This window comes from Brachyhypopomus gauderio, chromosome 18 (assembly GCF_052324685.1).
Source record: "Brachyhypopomus gauderio isolate BG-103 chromosome 18, BGAUD_0.2, whole genome shotgun sequence".
Taxonomy (NCBI): domain Eukaryota; kingdom Metazoa; phylum Chordata; class Actinopteri; order Gymnotiformes; family Hypopomidae; genus Brachyhypopomus; species Brachyhypopomus gauderio.
This window is the reverse complement of record NC_135228.1, coordinates 18,914,084-18,933,907: the sequence shown is the minus strand read 5'-3', so window position 1 is coordinate 18,933,907 and position 19,824 is coordinate 18,914,084. Positions and strand designations below refer to the sequence as shown.

Genomic DNA, 19,824 nt, shown 5'->3' with positions numbered 1-19,824 from the left:
TGACATGTGTCACAGGATGAACTCAAATGCGTAATGTTGGCGAAGACTCGGCAGACAACAAAAAGAGATTTTACTCCATTTGTGTAGAACCAATCAGCAAATTTCTACATCAAGCCGTCCTCCCTGCAGTGCTGAGCACGGTCAGCTAACCATTGACCCATGTTAATGTGGAAATGTATCTGGAAATGGTTAATGTCTGTAAATAAGAGCCATTTCACCCTACAGTGGACAAGAGTTTATTAACGGCCCTCTATCTCCATCTTAAGTTCGAATAGAGAAGTATTTGAACCCTTTTTTCATAGTTTTCTCCATCAACCTTTATATAAGTCTATGCCTTTATATCCACAAATAAACCTGTCTCAGTACTTTCTTTACCATAATTGTAATGTGATACTATAGCCTCGTATTCATGAAGGTTATAGACACCACAGCTATATTCTGTTAACAGACTACGTTTCATTTGGAATGCTTTTATCAATGGGTTAGAACCGTAGCCTATTGAATATTCAATTAAACCACGAGTTTTAATAAAACTCTGGACATAAAGATACAACAAATGAAAACACAGCAAAATATATTACAAAAATCTTACGCAGCATACACCTTACAGATACTCTTTTCAAAAAGCGACTCATAGTGATTTGTTATCTACTGGTGTAGTACAGGATATATAAGTATAATGCAAGGTTTACAGATGGAGCTGTATGCATCGTTGAGAGTTAAACCAGAGAGAAGACACATGGGTTATGTTCGAAAGAGCCTATATACTACTTATGTAGTGATTATTTAGTATACTTTATGCAGTAAGCAACCAACAAACATTGTTCCAGTAAGCAAGGGAGACCTAGAACTTATTTCCTACTAGAACGACCTACATATTCGTTCAAATATTTCAGTACACAAGCAGAGCTAACTTCATGGTGCACTGCACCTGACATGCAATGGTGGCCAAAGATCTTTCCCAAATGGGCTGAACCCGTTTATGTTTATGTGACCTTGTAGTATGAGTTGCATTTGTTGCATACTGAATATCATAATGCATACTACTATGGGACCAGTATACAGAATCCAAACACTGAGTGCAGTATGCAGAATACTGTATGTAGTATAATATTTCTAACATAGCCATGCTGACAGTTGTCCTGTATTTGTTTACATGTGAATAAATGCTTCAGCTGCAACAGAGACCACTTCCTTCCTCCCAGCCTCGTCAGTATACATGAGTATTACATGAGGACTAAGCATAATAACTGGGAAATTATTTGTTTTTGTTGAAACATACGCACTTGTTTTTATTTTTTCATTATTAAGTGTATTCCTTAGTAATCATCAAAATAATTAGATGATCAACTATCTTAGTTATAGTGTGATATCCTGTTTTGGTTAACTGTCTTCGTGCCCAAAGGTCTTTAGCCATTGAATTCAAGTATATGGATTAATTAACATACTGTTAGTTAATATATGTCACAAGGGTAATTGAATGATGACCCTAAAGCACAGGTACTACAGACTTTTAGGATTAATATTACTGCTTGTCAAATCTAATGACAAAGTGGCCAATCAGTCATATGAATTGTTCGATATTTGGTCCTGTGTTCAGAAAGAGGTATAGCACAAGAGCTTTAACTGTGCACCGCACCTATGAGTTGTGTGTATCTAATAAATTACTAAAATATAACGTACGAGTGCATGACTAAACCTAATTTATTACCGTCTGCAAATACAATTTGAAAACACACGCCGCTCATGCACGTAAAATCTCCAGGCCGGAAGTCGTTCCACCAACACTTCCCGGAAGTTCCCCAGTGCTGTTTTTGTTGCTAGAGGGATTGTGGTGAAAATGGCGACGTCTCGTCGCATCTCCCAGCAACAACAACAAAACTTGCCTTCCCCTCCGAGGATTACTCAAAATGCCTTCACCCCGCCGGCATCCCCGTCGGTAACCGGCGCTCCGACCATACCGGCTCCTGCGGGAGCGGAGCAGGACAGCGGCGAGGACCCGGAGACGACTCCGGCCTCCCCCGACGTCCCCGCTGCCCCCCTTCTCCTCAGCAGCAGCGCGAGCTCGAGCTCGAGCTCCAGCACGAGCTCCACCACCACCGGCGCGAGCAGCGGCGGCTCGAGCCCCGACTCCGGCGGCGCCAGTCCCGGGCCCGGCTGCGGGACAAGCGGCGCGTTTAGGGAGCTTTTCGAGGCGTGTCGAAACGGGGACGTGTCGCGGGTGAAGAGGCTGGTGGACTCGGTGAACGTTAACGCTAAAGACATGGCCGGGCGCAAGTCCACTCCGCTCCACTTCGCCGCAGGTAAACGGCGGCTAACTAGTTAGCTTTGTTAGCACCTTGCTAACTGATTTTAAAAGTGGCTAGCTAGCTGGCTAATGCTACACAAGCTAATGCTAACGTAGCTCGCTCAAGCTAGCCACATTAGCCAAACATGTCCAGACACTATGAAGTAGTTCACCGATGTAGCTAGCCGTGTAGCTAGTTAGCGTTGTTAGCTTGCTCAAAGGCCCAGTCAACCTAGCCAGCTAGGTAGCTAACGTTAGCATAGCAGTTTTTTGTTTTTATTTTGTGGCTACCTTTTATTTGTGAATAATCTTATTTAGTAGAGATAATCTGATTAAATACATGTTTGGTCTCAGGTGATTACCTGGTTATCTAATGTGTGGGTTGGGGTGTAGTAAAAAGAGGATTTTACAGTGTGTAAAGTGAGCTGGAGAGTAGTTTGTAAAAAACATCTGGGCAGAGCTGGAGAGTAGTTTGTAAAAGACACCTGGGCAGTTTATGGAAGTTTTTATGCCACAGTTATTTGATGTGTGACCATAGTACATTTATACACACTACGTTTTCTTGACTTTGGCTTTCATACCAGTGCTGTTTGGTTCTTCATGATAAATGTTGTTGTAAAACCAATCAGTTACCAAAACAAGTGAAAGATTCAACGGGCTGTTCCCGTCAACGTTTTAGATAATGGGGGTAAAACAGTGTAACTAACTAAGAAAAGTGCAACAAATGTAACTAACAATCAAAAGACCACCCAGCAGGTCAACTAGGCTAAATTAATTCAGTATGGGATGCCTGACCAGATACAAACTACAGTTATCACTATTACTATTTGTCAGAACGTCTGTAAAGTTGTTGTGCAGGTTTCTTTATAAATGTAAGAATACAATTCTTTATAAATGCAAGAATAAATTAAGAATTTGTACGCAATTTATATGATTTTATTTTACAAAAATCATATCAGGCTTCATCTGTTATCTCTGAAAATAGGATCGTTGACTAGTGGGTTAATTGCTTTTAATTACTTACAGCCGTATTTCAACCACACATCTATCCAACCATTAGCTTTTCAAAGTATTTCCCGTTATATTAAAGTTACAGTCCCAGACTTTTGTACCATGTCGGTATGAAATTTGCAGAGGTAGTTGCACACTGAATAAATACACTATATATATATATATATATATATATATATATATATATATATATATATATATATATATATATATATATATATATATATAAATACTATGCAAGTCCCATACATGCATGACTAAAAAGTTAAAATGTGTTGTTAACTAAAAAAATTAATAAACCTTTTTCCAGGATTTGGGCGAAAGGACGTGGTGGAGCACCTTCTGCAGACTGGTGCAAATGTGCATGCGCGGGATGATGGGGGTTTGATCCCCCTCCACAATGCATGTTCTTTTGGCCATGCTGAGGTGGTCAGCTTGCTGCTTTGCCAGGGTGCAGACCCCAACGCCAGAGACAACTGGAATTACACTCCACTACACGAAGCCGCCATCAAGGGCAAAATTGATGTGTGCATAGGTAAGGTGCTCTTCTGCGTCTGTGTGGTTTGTTCATGTTGTCTTAGAGTACCTGTGCTCATGTTTGGTGTATTTTGGTTCCCTCCAATAAGTTTTTACACTATTTTCTCTTTGTTTCTCCCCCAACATGATTTTAGCATGCAAGCTCTAGATGTCCAGTTAACTAAAACCTCTAAATTCTGGACAATGCATTGAATTGTGAGGACTGCTCAGTGTGTAGTTACTGTTTTTATGCATGTGGGAGATGAATGACAATTTTCTTTTCTGCTTGCCCAGAGTAGCTTTCAATAAGGGCTAACCATGGGACATTGTTTTCATTACCATTGTTTGTTCCAGTGTGCTCTGTTATTAAACAATCATTTATTGCTTTGTATTCATGAGAATTTTGATAGATCTTGAAGTAATTACATTGCCATCTCAGACCCAGATTAAGACTAAGCCCATGCTAAGAAGATTTTTTGAAGTATATCCCAAGATGATTCTTATTCAATTAAGAAAATACTTTTGTGGCTGATTGTGTTGACACACAAGTGTCTGCTGTGAGTTTTGTACAGGCTACTTGCTACGTTAGCAGCGGTAGAAACCAACAAAGCCTGATTCAAATGTAGCCACAGGTGAAACGTCAGTTTTCACGTTTAAAAATACTTTCACATGGGAGCAAAAAGGGTGTTTCTCAAAGTGTTTTCTCTGTATAATTCCCAAAATTTCAGATCTTTCTGGTTGGCAATTCGTAATAAGGTTCTGATTATTTTTTAGAATTAAATGCTTAGGCAAAAGCAATTTTGTCAGCTTGAAAGTTGAAGGATTAGAAGGCTAACAAACACAGCTTCTCATCGGTGTGCTTTAGACAGAGCCGGCAGAGCGCTGCTTAGTAATGCAGAGATGACCTCTACTGCTGTCATTTGTGCTCAGTAATTTGCATAAGTATGATATGCGAGTGCTAAAATGTTAATCTTAATGAACCTAGTGGTTATTATTTCCTCAGTGACGGCTGAGTACGGCATAATCTCTCACTGTAATTGAGCTGCGTAAGTCTCGTTGGCTGTCCACCACATGCAGAGAATTGAGACAGTAAATCTTTGTTCCGTCTTGTCTCTGTGATTATTTGCTGCATCAGAAAGATCTATATTCAGCCCCCAAAGGAACATGGCTGTCTTAACATGGCAATTTGCAAACCAGTTTTTGTCTGTTTGAATACATTTTCTGACACTTTATTTTAACATGATCACAAAATGTGAGCTAGAAGAAATTCTACTCTTAAAATTGTTTCATGTTAGTGCGTTTGTGATTAAAATACTGTGCTCCTCTTTTGTGCTTCACAATCTCCTGTGATAGCACTGTAAAAGCATTGGTTTGAAAAGATCTGGAAGTAGCCAACTTATTTTAACTTAGTAAACCAACAACATCTGCTGTTGACTGGTATCAGACTGGGACAAAAAGTTGAAGCTGAATTGAATGAGATGTTCTGTGGAGGCAGTGCTTGGATTGGAAGGTAACAGTTTTAAAGCAGATATTTCTCAGGTATTCTGTACAGCTGTCAAAAGCAGCATTAACATGCATCACGAGAAACTGAGGCGCTTGCAGGGTAATGAGCAAAGCTGCAGACTTGGTCAAATTTACTGTGCCTGTACATTTGTAGATCAGCCATGGGATGCTGTGCTCAAACTGAATGTGGAATATAAATGGATCATCTTTGAACAACACTGTAATTAGAAAAAATGTTTTTGCGGTTTGGTGACAGATGATAAAAGTAAGTTGTTTTATATTCTTTGTAAGCCCATGGAAAAAATTTGTAGACTAACAATGAAATTATAGTTAAATAAATAAGCTAGTTTGTGTTAACTAAAGTATTCAAGTCACATAGAAGGTATGCTTCTAAATTACCCCTTTTTTTTAACACTTAAGCTGTTATTACATTAAGGTACCCAGCTGCCTCCAGATATAAGCTGTCAGATTCTCATTCTGTATGCCTCTCCTAGGTTTCATCACTCTGTCTTCTGATCAAAATGCATAAGTAGTCTTCCTACAGCCAGATAATTGGGGTCGCCGTTACTCTCCAGCCATTTCTGTATCCCATCAACAAGATGCCACAGGAGGTTGTTCGCTGTCATTCCTTGCTGAAAAGATGGATAATGGCTCCCCCCGCCCCCACCTTTGCTGTGGACCTGACTGGCTTCATCTTCATTTACTCCTGGGTGAATAGGTGGTCCCTCTATACTGCTGCAGACCTATACACTCCTGGGTGAATAGGTGGTCTCTCTAAACGGCTGCAGACCTGTACACTCCTGGGTGAATAGCAGGTCTCTCTATACTGCTGCGTACCTATACACTCCTGGGTGAATAGGTGGTCTCTCTGTAGTGTTATAGACCTGTCCACCCTCCTAGGTGAATAGGTGGACTCTCAGTAGTGCTGTAGACCTGTCCACCCCACTGGGTGAATAGGTGGTCTTTCTGTAGTGCTGTAGACCTGGCCACGCTCCTGGGTGAATAGGTGGTCTCTCTGTAGTGCTGTAGACCTGTCTACCCTCCTGGGTGAATAGGTGGTCTCTTGGTAGTGCTATAGACCTGTCCACCCTCCTGGGTGAATAGGTGGTCTCTCAGTAGTGCTGTAGACCTGTCCACCCCCCTGGGGGAATAGGTGGTCTTTCTGTAGTGCTGTAGACTTGGCCACACTCCTGGGTGAATAAGGGTCTCTCTGTAGTGCTGTAGACCTGTCTACTCTCCTGGGTGAATAGGTGGTCTCAGTAGTGCTGCAGACCTGTCTACCCTCCTGGGTGAATAGGTGGTCTCAGTAGTGCTGCAGACCTGTCTACCCTCCTTGGTGAATAGGTGGTCTCTCAGTAGTGCTGCAGACCTGTCTACCCTCCTGGGTGAATAGGTGGTCTCTCAGTAGTGCTGCAGACTTGTCTACCCTCCTGGGTGAATAGGTGGTCTCAGTAGTGCTGTAGACCTGTCTACCCTCCTGGGTGAATAGGTGGTCTCTCAGTAGTGCTGCAGACCTGTCTAGCCTCCTGGGTGAATAGGTGGTCTCAGAAGTGCTGTAGACCTGTCTACCCTCCTGGGTGAATAGGTGGTCTCTCAGTAGTGCTGCAGACCTGTCTACCCTCCTGGGTGAATAGGTGGTCTCTCAGTAGTGCTGCAGACTTGTCTACCCTCCTGGGTGAATAGGTGGTCTCAGTAGTGCTGTAGACCTGTCTACCCTCCTGGGTGAATAGGTGGTCTCTCAGTAGTGCTTCAGACCTGTCTAGCCTCCTGGGTGAATAGGTGGTCTCAGAAGTGCTGCAGACCTGTCTAGCCTCCTGGGTGAATAGGTGGTCTCTCAGTAGTGCTGCAGACCTGTCTATCCTCCTGGGTGAATAGGTGGTCTCTCAGTAGTGCTGTAGACCTATCTACCCTCCTGGGTGAATAGGTGGTCTCTCAGTAGTGCTGTAGACCTGTCTACCCTCCTGGGTGAATAGGTGGTCTCTCAGTAGTGCTGCAGACCTGTCTATCCTCCTGGGTGAATAGGTGGTCTCTCTGTAGTGCTGCAGACCTGTCTACCCTCCTGGGTGAATAGGTGGTCTCTTGGTAGTGCTATAGACCTGTCTACCCTCCTGGGTGAATAGGTGGTCTCTTGGTAGTGCTAGAGACCTGTCTAACCTCCTGGGTGAATAGGTGGTCTCTCAGTAGTGCTGCAGAGTAGGTTGTCTGCTGTGGTTGCTGATAGATGACTAGTAAGTGTCTGCTGCAGCAGAGCCCAGCCTGTGATGCATTAAATGACGCAGCTAGTCTGTCATAGCCTTGAGCTGTTGACGATGACTGATCCAGTGTGAGTGTGTGTGTGTGTGTGTGTGAGAACATGCATCTCTAAAGTTAATCGGATAATGTTCCTTCTCTTTTGAGCTTTCTGGCGTGCATCATAACTGAAATGATTCGGGGGTTAATTGCTGTTCTCACTCCTCTTCCTCACTTTCTGTGGCTGTAGGTGTGAGGCGGTCCTGCTGACGGCCGTGTGTTTTCATGGGCATTAACCCCAGCTTCACTGCTGCGTTGCCCTGAGCGCTCCTACTCTCACACTTTCTGCTCTTGTGCCCACTTTTAGCCACTTTGGTGATGCCGTTCTAACCAATCACAGCAGGGCCGTGAGCTGGGCGGCGGGACCGAGGGACTGGGTCTGGGTTGCATGGGCCATAGGGGACACAGCAACCTATGGGAGCCGCTAGCCGGCCAGCTTTCTCCTCAGTGCCCTGTGTGTTTGTTGGCCAGTGGGTTGGCGGGCCTGCGTAGGAGATTAGTGAGGCGGTTCCAGCACGCTGCCACCTCTGAGAGGGCCAAGCTGTCAGAGACCCACCCGCCCACCGCTCTACCAGTGTTGAATCTCCCCTACACTTCCTGCCTCTGCTCCCATAACCACTGGAGTGATGGCACTGCTGCTTGTGTCCTGCTCCTTAATAAATGGATTCATCCAGGTTAAGCTGATGCTTCCGATCCTTGATGCCGTGTCATGTTTCAGGATTGCACAGCTTATCGAGCATTTTTATTTTTGTTTATTTATGTTTCTTGAGAAAGTGCCACCAACATCAGAATCATGTGTGGTGCTTTACTTGGTTCTTGTTTTGTTGGTTTTTTGGACCAGCTCATGCTTTTGTCGACAAACAAAGAAAACATTGCAAAGTGAGACTTCTCCCCCCCTTGAGAGCACAGCAGCTTTTTTTTTGGGGGGGGGGGGTTGTACGGAGAGCATCAGTGTGGCTTCTTCCTCTGTGTGTGTGTGTGTGTGTGTGTGTGTGTGTGTGTGTGTGTGTGTGTGTGTGTGTGTGGAGGGGGGGGCCTCACAAAGCAGCTCTTGGTAAGTGCTATTGATTGTGCAGATGTGTTTAGAACTGAAGGCGGGGGCAGTGGTGGGGAGGGGGCTGTTGTGTGTGTGTGTGTGTGTGTGTGTGTGTGTGTGTGTGTGTGTGTGTGTGTGTGTGTGTGTGTGTGTGTGTGGAGTGAAGACTGGCGGGGGAAGCTGGCCACAGAAGGGACGCTGCTCCTTCAGAGCGGCTCAGTCGGCTTTGGGAGATTAAACGGCGCTACGGAACGGCTCAGTCTCTTCCCCTCCTTTCTCTCTCCCTCTCTATCTCTCGCTCACACTCGCACTCAGTCTTTCTCCTCCTCTCCCTGGAACCTGGCGAGAGGCGAGGGATCGGCAGAACGCCCAGGGTTTGGTATTCCGCTCTCATACCTGAGCTCCAGTCACATGCTCCCTCCCGGAGCCGGACCCCCCCACTAACATGGGCTTTCTCCCCGCGCCTCACTGCAGCGCCGAGCGTCCTCCAGCACAGGCTGCTCGCCGCGCCGCTGCCCGCCTGCCGTGCCATGTGCGCCGTGCCCGGGCGAGGGCTGGCGTCCGGCGGTGGTGCCCCCGCCGCTAGCCTCTGCCTGCCTGAGTTACGCTACTGCTTGTGTTTCCCCTGCACAGTGCTGCTCCAGCACGGCGCCGACCACAACATCCGCAACACCGATGGCAAGTCCGCCCTGGACCTGGCCGAGCCGTCCGCCAAGGCCGTCCTCACCGGTGAGTCCGGCACAGCGCTGCCCCTCTCCTCTCGCCGCTTGCTCTCTCTCCCTCTCGTGCGCTTTCTGTGTACGTCTCTCTCTCTCTCTCTCTCTCTCTCTCTCTCTCTGTCTGGCATGCTTTCATCCCCCCTTTATTACTTGTCTGTCTTTAAAATGGTCAGTGTTTGTTTGGGTTCTAGGTGTGTGTTGCTCTCTCCCCGTCTCCCGACCCCCTTCATGTTTGTGGACGGAGATCAGAGGTTCATACATAATGAGGTTGCTGTACTCATCCTTCACACAGTGTTCTCATACACATCCCACGTCTGTTTACTCACAGTTACATCATATCTTCACTGCTTAATATGTTGATGACACACAGGGAGATGGCAGGTCTTGTGCGCTCGTCTGATGTATGATGGTTCTCAACAAGAAAATTTATCTTGCGGCTTAAAAGTGTCTTAATAATCCCGGTCTGTTTCTCAGCCTCTTTGTGTCTATACACACACACACACACACACACACACACACACACACACACACACACACGTTTGTTTTCATCATAGCCAAGTTCCAATCAGTATAACCGTCATTATAAAGTACATTTAATGACTCTGCACACAATCCTGTCCAGAGCTACTTGCAAAAACATGCGAACAGTAATGGAGTGATAAGTGGATTGAGAATCTGAGAGGACATATAACCTGAACATCGGGAGTTTTATCCCAGCTTGATTGAGTGCAACTTGGGGCGAAGGAGCAATTCAGGGTGCGGCAGTGTAGAAACAAACCGCAGCCCAGCAACTGCCTGCCTGTCTGGCTTTATTTGCTCTTGGCCATTGCCAACACCAGAATAGACAGTGTTGGGTAGTTACTCAAAAGCAATCCATGACGGATTACTTATTACTTCACCAAAAATGATCATAGAAGTAATGAGGTTATTTTTTCCAGGAAGTAATTAGTAATCCTAAGTTATGTCCTGAAACCCATAGAAATATATACTATTTAAATCTACAGACAAGTCTTTTCCAATGGAAAGTGCAAAGTTGATGGACAGTAGTCAATTCTGTTCTTTTTTTCTTAAAAACAAAAATAAGCAGTAGTATAAAAAAGCATGTTTTAAATGTAATTTCATTGTACTTGGTCCAGTTCACTAATATATTTTATGCAATAGAAATAAATAATCCAATAAAATTTTCAAAAATAAAAACCTTCCATTGTGGGCCAACACAAAAGCAGCATATGCATTCCAAGTATATGAACCAGTAAATGTGCGAGCTTGACTAGAATTGACGAAAGAATCAAAACAACCTTCGTAAATGCATAAATATTTCTTAAAGTTGCTCAATAACAACCAGAAACCTATTTTAAAGTTGTACTGATCTGTCCGAATCTGTCAGTGGAATCTGTGAAAGGATTAATATTTCACTTTTTTTCTGAAACGGATCAGCTCTATAGCAAAACATCTCAGATTATTTGGTGGGAAGCATGCTTCTCTCAACCCAAGACTGACTACTTTGAAAAGCCTCTCCACGTGCACGCTCCATGGTGTTACTGTGCTGTATTTCAAGTGAGATTTTCTTTTTGAGGGAAAAGTGATTGAGTACATCCATCTCAGATCCAGTTGATTTCAAGTACTTCCATTACTTCATTATCTACAGTGTAAGAAGTGTCTTCCTCTTCAAATGAGGGGAAAAAAAACCTCATCCGGCCTCGAGATGGAGAGCTTTGCACGACACGACACTCCACAGTCAACAGTAACCCAACACTGTCCCTCATCATCTTCACGCCAGCACTGCTTGAACCCGGAGAAATGACAGCTGCCAAAGGAGCAGATTTGCTGTTTAATATGGAAGAGAAGCGCCCTTTGACTGCCTGTGAAAACAAAATATAAGAATACACTTACGAATATAGTTTTTAATAATAAAAATGCATAAATTGCATCTGCCTCACACCATCTTACCTCATAACATAAACGTACCTGTACAACTGCACCAGCTAGGCATGCTGTAATCTTGGAAAGCCTGTTTTACATTACAAACACTGCAATGCCAGTGTTTTAAACATGAGAATCCCTAGTGTTGGTAAAAGGGTGCCATAATAGCTCTTATCTTGCATTATGCAAGCAGTGAGTGGCTTAGTACTCTGCAGTACTTCGGTAGTCTCTCAACTGATATTTCTTTTTTCCTTGCTGTGATGCATTTCGGCCCCAGTCTAGAGTCAGTGGGGTTCAGCTCTGTAATTGGGATCTCAATGATGTGATACAGGGCGTCGTGGCATGAGTACCAACTAGCTGCAGTGGGTACAGTGGGCTTCTTTTGCTTCTTTCTTCACCCCGCCCTAATGATGATGATGATGATGATGATTTTATTATTTGTGTAGCACCATTCATACATACATGCAATGTACAGTGCTTTACAGAGACATAAACAATTATAATTCTTAAAATAGTTGAAAACAATGTACTTATTCCTTAACTGATATTCTAGATCAGTGGTTCTCAAACTGTGGTACGCGTACCACTGGTGGTACGCAAAGCACCCCGCGGTGGTACGCCAGATGAACTCGGAAAATAAAAGATGCTTTTAGGTTTTTTTTTTTTTTACACAACACATTTTTTTTATTAAAACAGAATTATGACAAGTCCTGAAATTCAGAAACTAAAAGGGATTACTCGTATTATGTGCGGAGAAAATGTCGCTAAACAGTTCGACCTGGTGCATCTTTCAAACGACACGGTCACTCGCAGAATTGATGAAATGGTGGACAACGTCAGACAAACATTGACCGAGAGAATTAAAATGAGTAAATGCTTCTCACTGCAGTTAGATGAATCCCTAGATGTCGCAGATTTAGACAACTTGCTCGTTTACGTGCGATATGCGTATGAGGGCATGTCGCACGAAGAATTTTTGTGCTGTACCAACCACTACCAACACGAACTACAGGAGAACTACATTATAACATATGTGTGTAATGAGCAGGGTTGCCAAATGCGTGAGACACACGCATTTGACCGTCTTCACACGCCACACATCCGATTTCTCACGTCGACAAAAAAAATCTAGTTTATTTACCTCTGATCCACATCTATGATTCAATGAGTTACTAGTTCGCTCTGGCGCCAACCATCGTGATATAGCCTAATACTTAATTCGTGTCTATTTTACATCCTCCCGGTAACAATTTACATTCGCCCCCCGCCCCCCCGTCAACAACTTAAACTTGCCAAACAGCTTTTTCTTTTTTTCTTTTTTTTTTGGGGGGGGGTAGTAGGTGGTACGTGGAGGTTTTTCGTTTGACAGTTGGTGGTACTTTGTCTAAAAAGTTTGAGAACCACTTCTAGATGAATAGCTGGTTTTGGTCCCAGGGACTGATTAGTTCCCACTGTCACTTCTGTAGTCTCTAAACTCACTGTTGGTTGGTTCCACATCATTACTTGATAAAGTTAAGCGTATATGAAGTGTGAGTGACCGGCAGACAAGGCACAGGGTCTGGTTCAAGTAGGGTGCAAAGAAGTAGTGGTGTTTATTTAATCCCCATATAGAGGCAAGAAAAACTATTTACAGGAACAAACTAAGACATACAAAATGTGATGGTTCACAAAAGACTCAAATCAATTGTCAGTTCAATCAAGATACTTGCTACTTTTAGCATTAACTGCTAAAAAACTTCCCAAACAATTCACATCAGGCTTTTTATAGTCCTACCCCAGAGTGGTGTGATGTCACTTCCTGGATTTTTGACTGCAACCAATGTCCATACTTGTGTTCATCGTGGTGGAGGGCAACTCCATCACATGAAGCACATTTCAAACCTCCCCCTTCTGAATGAAGGAATATAGCTTGTCCAGCCTCTGCGAATGCCACCTCTTTATCCCAAGGCTCTTAATCATAATCTTAAACTGCGTTTGTAACATTCATACATTCTAAAGGCTTTGATGAAATTAGACCCATCAGTGTCTGGTGTGGTGACTTTGACAGCTTATATGTTGATCGGACTTGTTGTGTTTCAGTGGCAGTGACATCATATGTATGACTCCCCTTAATTAATTCTGTCATGGGTGACATGGGTAGCTCAGACTCTTTGTTGCCATAACATGTCTCCAAATAATTTGCACATGTTTATTAGACTGAGACTGGTATCGGTATTTGTCTAAATTATGGCGACTCTGCAAGAGATGGTTGTAGCATTTCCTTGACAGTGTATCTTGGTACAGGTCTTTTCATCTCCCCCTGAAGTAGCTTCAATTTTCAAGCATAATACAAATCTAGATGGGTTGGATATCGCTCTCTTTCGATACATAGGTCTTTACCTGCAAGCTTTTTATTTTGGCTTTTCACAAAACAAAATTGATACAATACAACTTCAATCCATTTGTGCAAACGTTCAACCTCATCTAGCTCTGCCATGCTTTCAGTATATATATATATTTGTTGTTGTTTTTTACAGAGAAACAATGCAGGTAATGCCATTTTTAAGTTAGTAACTGATGTGACTACAAGATTTATTTTATTGCACAAAAAGTCTTCTCATTACTGTAATGCATTACATTGTAATGTGGCCCCAACACGGAAAATAGATTAGCATGGTCTTAAACATATAGAACATTTGCATTTCACTAAACAAGGTGCTAAGTGTGCTTTCTTCAAAAACAGACTTTTGATGGTTGTCATCAGAAAAATGATTACTCATTTATCACCTGCTATGTGAAAGCATTCGGTCCCAAATTAAATGCGTATTAGGTCCTTTTCTCCCACAGAGAACAGAGTGAGGATACTCCGCACTGGGGTTTAATTAGATGCTGTACTTGTCGGTGCAGATTTAGGTCTAATGCCCAATAGATCCTTCTTGAAAGTAAGCAAGGTTAATGGTATTGCTGCATAGCTCATATTATGGACTCCATTATGAATGGCATTACAAACGTTCTATTATTGCTTTCCGGAATTTATATTTGAGGCCACATTGCTAAAGACTTAAATAAAAAAAGGTATATAAATAATAAGGGTCTCTTGAATGTATTGCTCATAGCCTTAGAAAAATCAACCCAGGACTCTACAACAGCCTTAAAATGCCCCAGTCCATCCCGTTCAGTAAGCCTCCTTGTAATGCAGATAACAAATATCAATTGAGAAATGCCGGTTTTCACATTTTTGGCAATAAAGGGTGTGTGTGTGTGTGTGTGTGTGTGTGTGTGTGTGTGTGTGTGTGTGTGTGTGGGTAAATAGGTACCACTTCTCCAGCTACTCGGGTTCAAGTAATTGTTATAGATCCATTTCTCTTATACTCTGCGGTGTCTAGACTGACCCTGCGTTTCTTGTGGGTTCTTGGTGCTGAACTCTTACTTTATAGACACAAGAGTTTTATTTTCTAGGCTTGAGTTGATATCCAGAATCCAGCACCTTCACATATTGCACTTTTGTATTTGGGTTTGTTACATTTCTGAGATACCCGAGACATGCAGACGAGGAGCCCCATTATTCTCAATTAGTAACGGTCTTCTTTACATTTTTGTGCAGTGCATGGTCGGTCCCAAATTAAATGCGTATTAGATCTGTTCAGTCTCACTGAACAGTCAGAGTGTGTCAGTTAAGCAGTTACTCCGTAGGCACACTCTGCCCATTTAAACACTCCATGCATATTTTATTTATTTATTGCTTTCTGGGCCTTTAGCTTTTAATTTGGCTAGTGTTGAGAGTTTCCAGGCAAGATGATTGTTCATTCGGGTGTGCCAAGTTTAAAGGAAGGTACTACTGAGTTACTGGAAAGGATTACGTTGGCCCTCAGGTGCTGAAGTTTGGAGATTTCAAAAACTGCGTGGGCCTGAATTCTAGGTATGGCACGTGCATCACAGCCCTGCTCTCTACAGCCTCTTGGAATTGAAATCCAGTTTGTTAGAGCATTTTTTAATTAATTTATTTATTTTTACCAAAGCATGTCAGCCATGGCAGATGGATGTATAATGATGGCACTTGCAATATTGGCAGAGTTGAGATCTGGTGTTTTAACAAGCTTGTTATTTGGAACCTACTGCTGTAGCCCTGCCAAACACCTTGGATGGACCAAATTAAAATAATTTTGTGTTTTAGGGTTAAGAGAAGAATATCAAGTAAAGCGAAATGAAGGAAGACAAACAACTAGATTGTGCTGCAGTGAGTAATGAGACTGTTTTGGTGAGGCAAGTGTTTTGTGCGAGTGTGTGTTCTGTCACAGTGCTCAGGCACGAGGCCTCCTCCTGCTGTTCCCCCCGAGACTGCAAATCTCAGCCGTCCCGCCCGGCTCAGTCTGCTGCATGTCGTGCTGCAGCTCTGGGTTTATTCTTGATCCATTCAAAGGGAGTTTGTCGCTCTACATATTTTGTTTATTGGTAGTTATCTAATCTGACTACAACCTTGCACACATGACATGCAACAGCTTTGTTTTAAAAACGAAAGCCGATGAATAATGTTTAATGTCCTTCAATAATAATTGAGGCACTGAACGTTGTACGTTAAATGTTATTCTAATATGACCTTTCTCTACTGTTGGGGCCACTGTGTGCTATGGGGCAGACACTGTGGCGGGGAGCAGGAGGCACGGCTTCATGGCAGCCTGTTGGCCTACAGCTTGTCCTTCTACAACGCCTCACCTTCAGAGGGGCTCCTCTTTAGATGAAGGTGCAGACTTGAAGCGCTGCAGTTTGTCTTGTGTTTTTGTCTTGGAAAATGCAGATTTGTGGAAGTTGTATTTGAACAATAAATACAATTTACCCAAACTCTATTGTTTGGTGGTTTAGCAGCACCTTGGGTGTTTTTTGAGTCTGCACATTGAATGGAATCCCATTTCTCAACTTGCAACACAGTCTGAATCTAAAAGACATGAAATGTAGTTGGCAGTCTCAACTCTGTTGAAAAACAACTTATTAACTCAGTAAGGTTACATTTTTTTTGACAAACCTTATGAATCACGTGTTAAGACAGACTCCTGAGTGGAACTGAAATGGTCACCTATGATGCTTGTATAAAAAATGATGATGCTTGAAGTATAAAAATAAGTTTGGTGCCATGTTGCCACAAAACAAAACAACAAAGCTGCGTTTTCCCCCCAGAGGCAGAGAAATTGTCATTACACATGAGACTTTACCGACGTCTTTAACAAAGACCTTTAATGTCCCGACTTTCTAGAGGAAATTCCTTTATTGTGTAAAAAAAACAATTTTAAGTACTGTTTCTGTCTTACAGAAAGAACAAGCTGTGATCTTTGTGTGAGTGTGTGGTTAAAGAAAAAGGTCTTGCTGGAAGGATATACTTTTCAGGGGTTTTCTGTTCATGTTAAACTGTATTCTCTACATGTGCCTGTATAGTAGAAGATAGAGGTCATAGATAGAAGGTCAGTGCTTGAACACATTGACACATGGCAAACTTTCTGACCCTTGAATGAGGGAGAATATGCAATGTAGAATTATACTTTTTTGCATTATTTTTTAAGAGTTTTAGCAGAGGTAAATGGACATAGTCTCATCTGTCTTGCGAGTATGTTTAAAGTGATATCTATGGTTCTGTCCCAGGGGAGTAAGAGATGGCACTTAGGTGTATATTGCTTAGCTGATGAACTTTCTTGGTTACCCTAGGCTTTTGTTCTTATCTCACTGCCTAAGCTCTTTACTAGCTTTCGTCTTTCCCAGTCTTTCTAGGCTGGCAAGTCAAAGCTAACATTTGACTTTATGCTTCAGTGAACTTTTCTGGAAAAGTTACATTTGATATAAAAAATGTAAACATTTCATAAGGCAAACCCCATCAAAGAGGTTTATGCCTAGCCACAGTCAGACTTGAAGGCGATGGTCATTCTTTTTCCCGTTAGTCAAAATATTTAAATCATTATGTCTAAATGGTCAAAGATTTTCCTCTTAAATGTACATACCAAGTACCAGAATGTTATACTTTGACTTCAGACAACTTTAATGCAAGTTTGAAAATGCTGTGAAATGTTGGAATTACTCTGATATATATATATATATATATATATATATATATATATATATATATATATATATATATATATATATATATATATATATATATATATATATATATATATATATAGAGCTATATTTGGTAGCACTGATTTACCTTGGAATCTTAATTATTGTGTGTTTCATGCAATTTGGAAATGATTTGATTGAGATTAGTGGGGAAAAAGATTTTGGAGTAAGATTTGGTGTATTCTAGACAGATCAACTTTGTAATTATTTAGAAAGTATAACGAGTAATATTAGCAATATTTTCCCCTACAGATGAACTTTGTATGCACACACTGCACATTGCTGTGTTGTAATTTGCACGACTGGAAATGTTTTGTACTGTGCATGCATTACCTCAGGTGAATATGTGAGATTGTATTTATTTGCATAAATTTGCATTATTTGACTGGAGCAGAATATTGTGCATTTAGAATTTGTTGTGTTCTTAATTTCTTGCCATAAACTACCACTGCATTCTTGCTTTATCATGATCTGCTTTTCACAGTCCATTATTTCTGACATTTTTAAACCTTGTATGACACCTGGAACTACTGGGACTAATTTTGAAATGAATCAAATTTTGCCCTTTTTAATGCTTACAACCTGAACACTAATGCCTTACCCTGCCATTCAACTCCGTGAGAGAATGCATCAAATAATGTGGTTTGTACTAAATCAAGATTTCTGAAATGTTAAGTGTCTTGGAGCAGTTTAGTATAATTCATTAGGCTGGTACTGTGTGCTGTGAACTCTCTCACTGCCTCAATTGACATTTCCTTTTCAATTCATGGAATCTAGCCCAATATTACTTTTAAAGTGTTGCCAAGTGAACCATGCAGTACTTTAACAAGTAATCAAAAGTGTTTAGGGAGAATGATCAGTAATATAATCAATATGTATAGGTATGTGCTAGGGTTGCAGCGGTAACCGGTTTCACGGTATACCACGGTGTGAAAATGCACGGTTATCATACCGTGTGCGTTTGCTTATTACCGGTAAAAAGCAAGCCAGCGGAGAAACTGACCCGCGCATGCGCAACTCCGCTCCGGTTCAGCTACTCAGCACACAGCGGTGAGAATGGCAGAAAGTGCATCAGACTTAACACATTTTTTAACAAAAAAAGGCTAAACTAAAATCAGCAGCGAAAATTACGTAATCGCGGTGGCTCTGCCCCTGCGCGAGAGCCTTGTGCGCTGCGCCTCAGCGCAATGAACCAAGTCGTGTTTGCAGGGTTCATACACCTTTATAAGGTGGAATTAAAGCACTTGTACGTCACTTTCAAGGTCCATTTCAATATTTCCCGGCACGTTAAACTTAAGTGAAATATTTATACATATACTTGTAATGATTCGAAATAATTCGCCTTTTCATCACATTATTTAATGATTGTTTAAACGCCCAATCTTAACGTCTCTCATGTTTCGTCCTGGAATTACAAGAGGCTCATATTTGTTAATCCAGATACTGCAGAAAGAGAGGATTTACTTCTGATCCTCACAATAGAGATTTCTATTTTAAGGCTTTCACACAGAGTCTGGTTTTAACATATGACAGGCACGTCAGAATTTTTAAATGAACGCATGTAAATTAATGGCGTCTTTCACACCCAGTGAAAGCAAAGACTTTAAAATGCTAGGTTTATACTTTCACAAGTGACCATAGCGCGTGACTCCGCACACCTAGCGCGAACATCCGCGAATGGCGGAAGCATTTATACTTTCCGCGTCAGATTATTTGCCGTGTTGTCCGAAATGATGAACGATGTGGTAGTATACAGAAACACCCCTCAAAAACAGGGGAATGAACATTTACCTGACGAATTTTAATGTTGTTTCAGGTTTGAAAAGTGCTGGAATTTAGGCTAAAAAACTTGAAAATGCTTGAAATTTTAACTACTTGGTTTCACAACAAATAGCTGTCTGACTAAACAGTTCTCCTGTATTACGTTATATTGCAACTTGGCAGTAAAACGGCCGGTTACAACATTTGTTGATCAGACACTGACCCAGGCTCAGTTTATCGGATATTAAATAATTTAAACTTAAATAATTGTACTGAAATCCATGATTTAGGTTTCTCTAATTTTGCAGTATTTATACAGGTGTACAGCTTATTTTTTTAAGGAGACATTTTGTATACAATAGTTCCAGGTTTCTACAATAAATAGTTCATTGAACAAAAAAAACTTTTGTTGTAATTTCTATAAGGGTCAGTGTATCTTTTAATAATATATGTAACAAATTGTGTACCGTGATAACCGTGATACCGCGGTATTTTCTGAGATGGTTATCATACCGTGAAAATCTCATACCGTTGCAACCCTAGTATGTGCTCTGTCTGTACAGAAGCTCTGCTTGCCTTTAAAAAGTGTTTGTCAACAAACTCTAAATATAGGCCTCACCTATCAAAGTGTGTTATTTATGATTATGAAGTTCATATAAATTGGCGCTTTTTATTTTGCAGTGGAAATCTTGGTG

The 19,824-nt window shown here is 41.8% G+C and overlaps 1 protein-coding gene across 8 annotated transcripts in view; it reads left to right on the top strand.

The window, feature by feature from the left end:
• The first annotated feature begins 1,801 nt into the window (after positions 1–1,801).
• Positions 1,802–19,824, top strand: part of tnksa (tankyrase, TRF1-interacting ankyrin-related ADP-ribose polymerase a) — a 72,318-nt gene continuing 54,295 nt past the window's right edge. For 3 of the 8 annotated variants that reach the window (XM_076980843.1, XM_076980845.1, XM_076980841.1), the window contains exons 1-3: positions 1,803–2,303; positions 3,609–3,833; positions 9,276–9,371. In XM_076980843.1, the coding sequence (XP_076836958.1) occupies positions 1,841–2,303; positions 3,609–3,833; positions 9,276–9,371 (784 nt within the window). In that variant the 5' untranslated portion in view covers positions 1,803–1,840. Of the gene's footprint in view, positions 2,304–3,608; positions 3,834–9,275; positions 9,372–19,824 lie in introns of those variants that run through there. The other 5 variants (XM_076980846.1, XM_076980844.1, XM_076980842.1 and 2 more) reach the window with 4 other exon arrangements.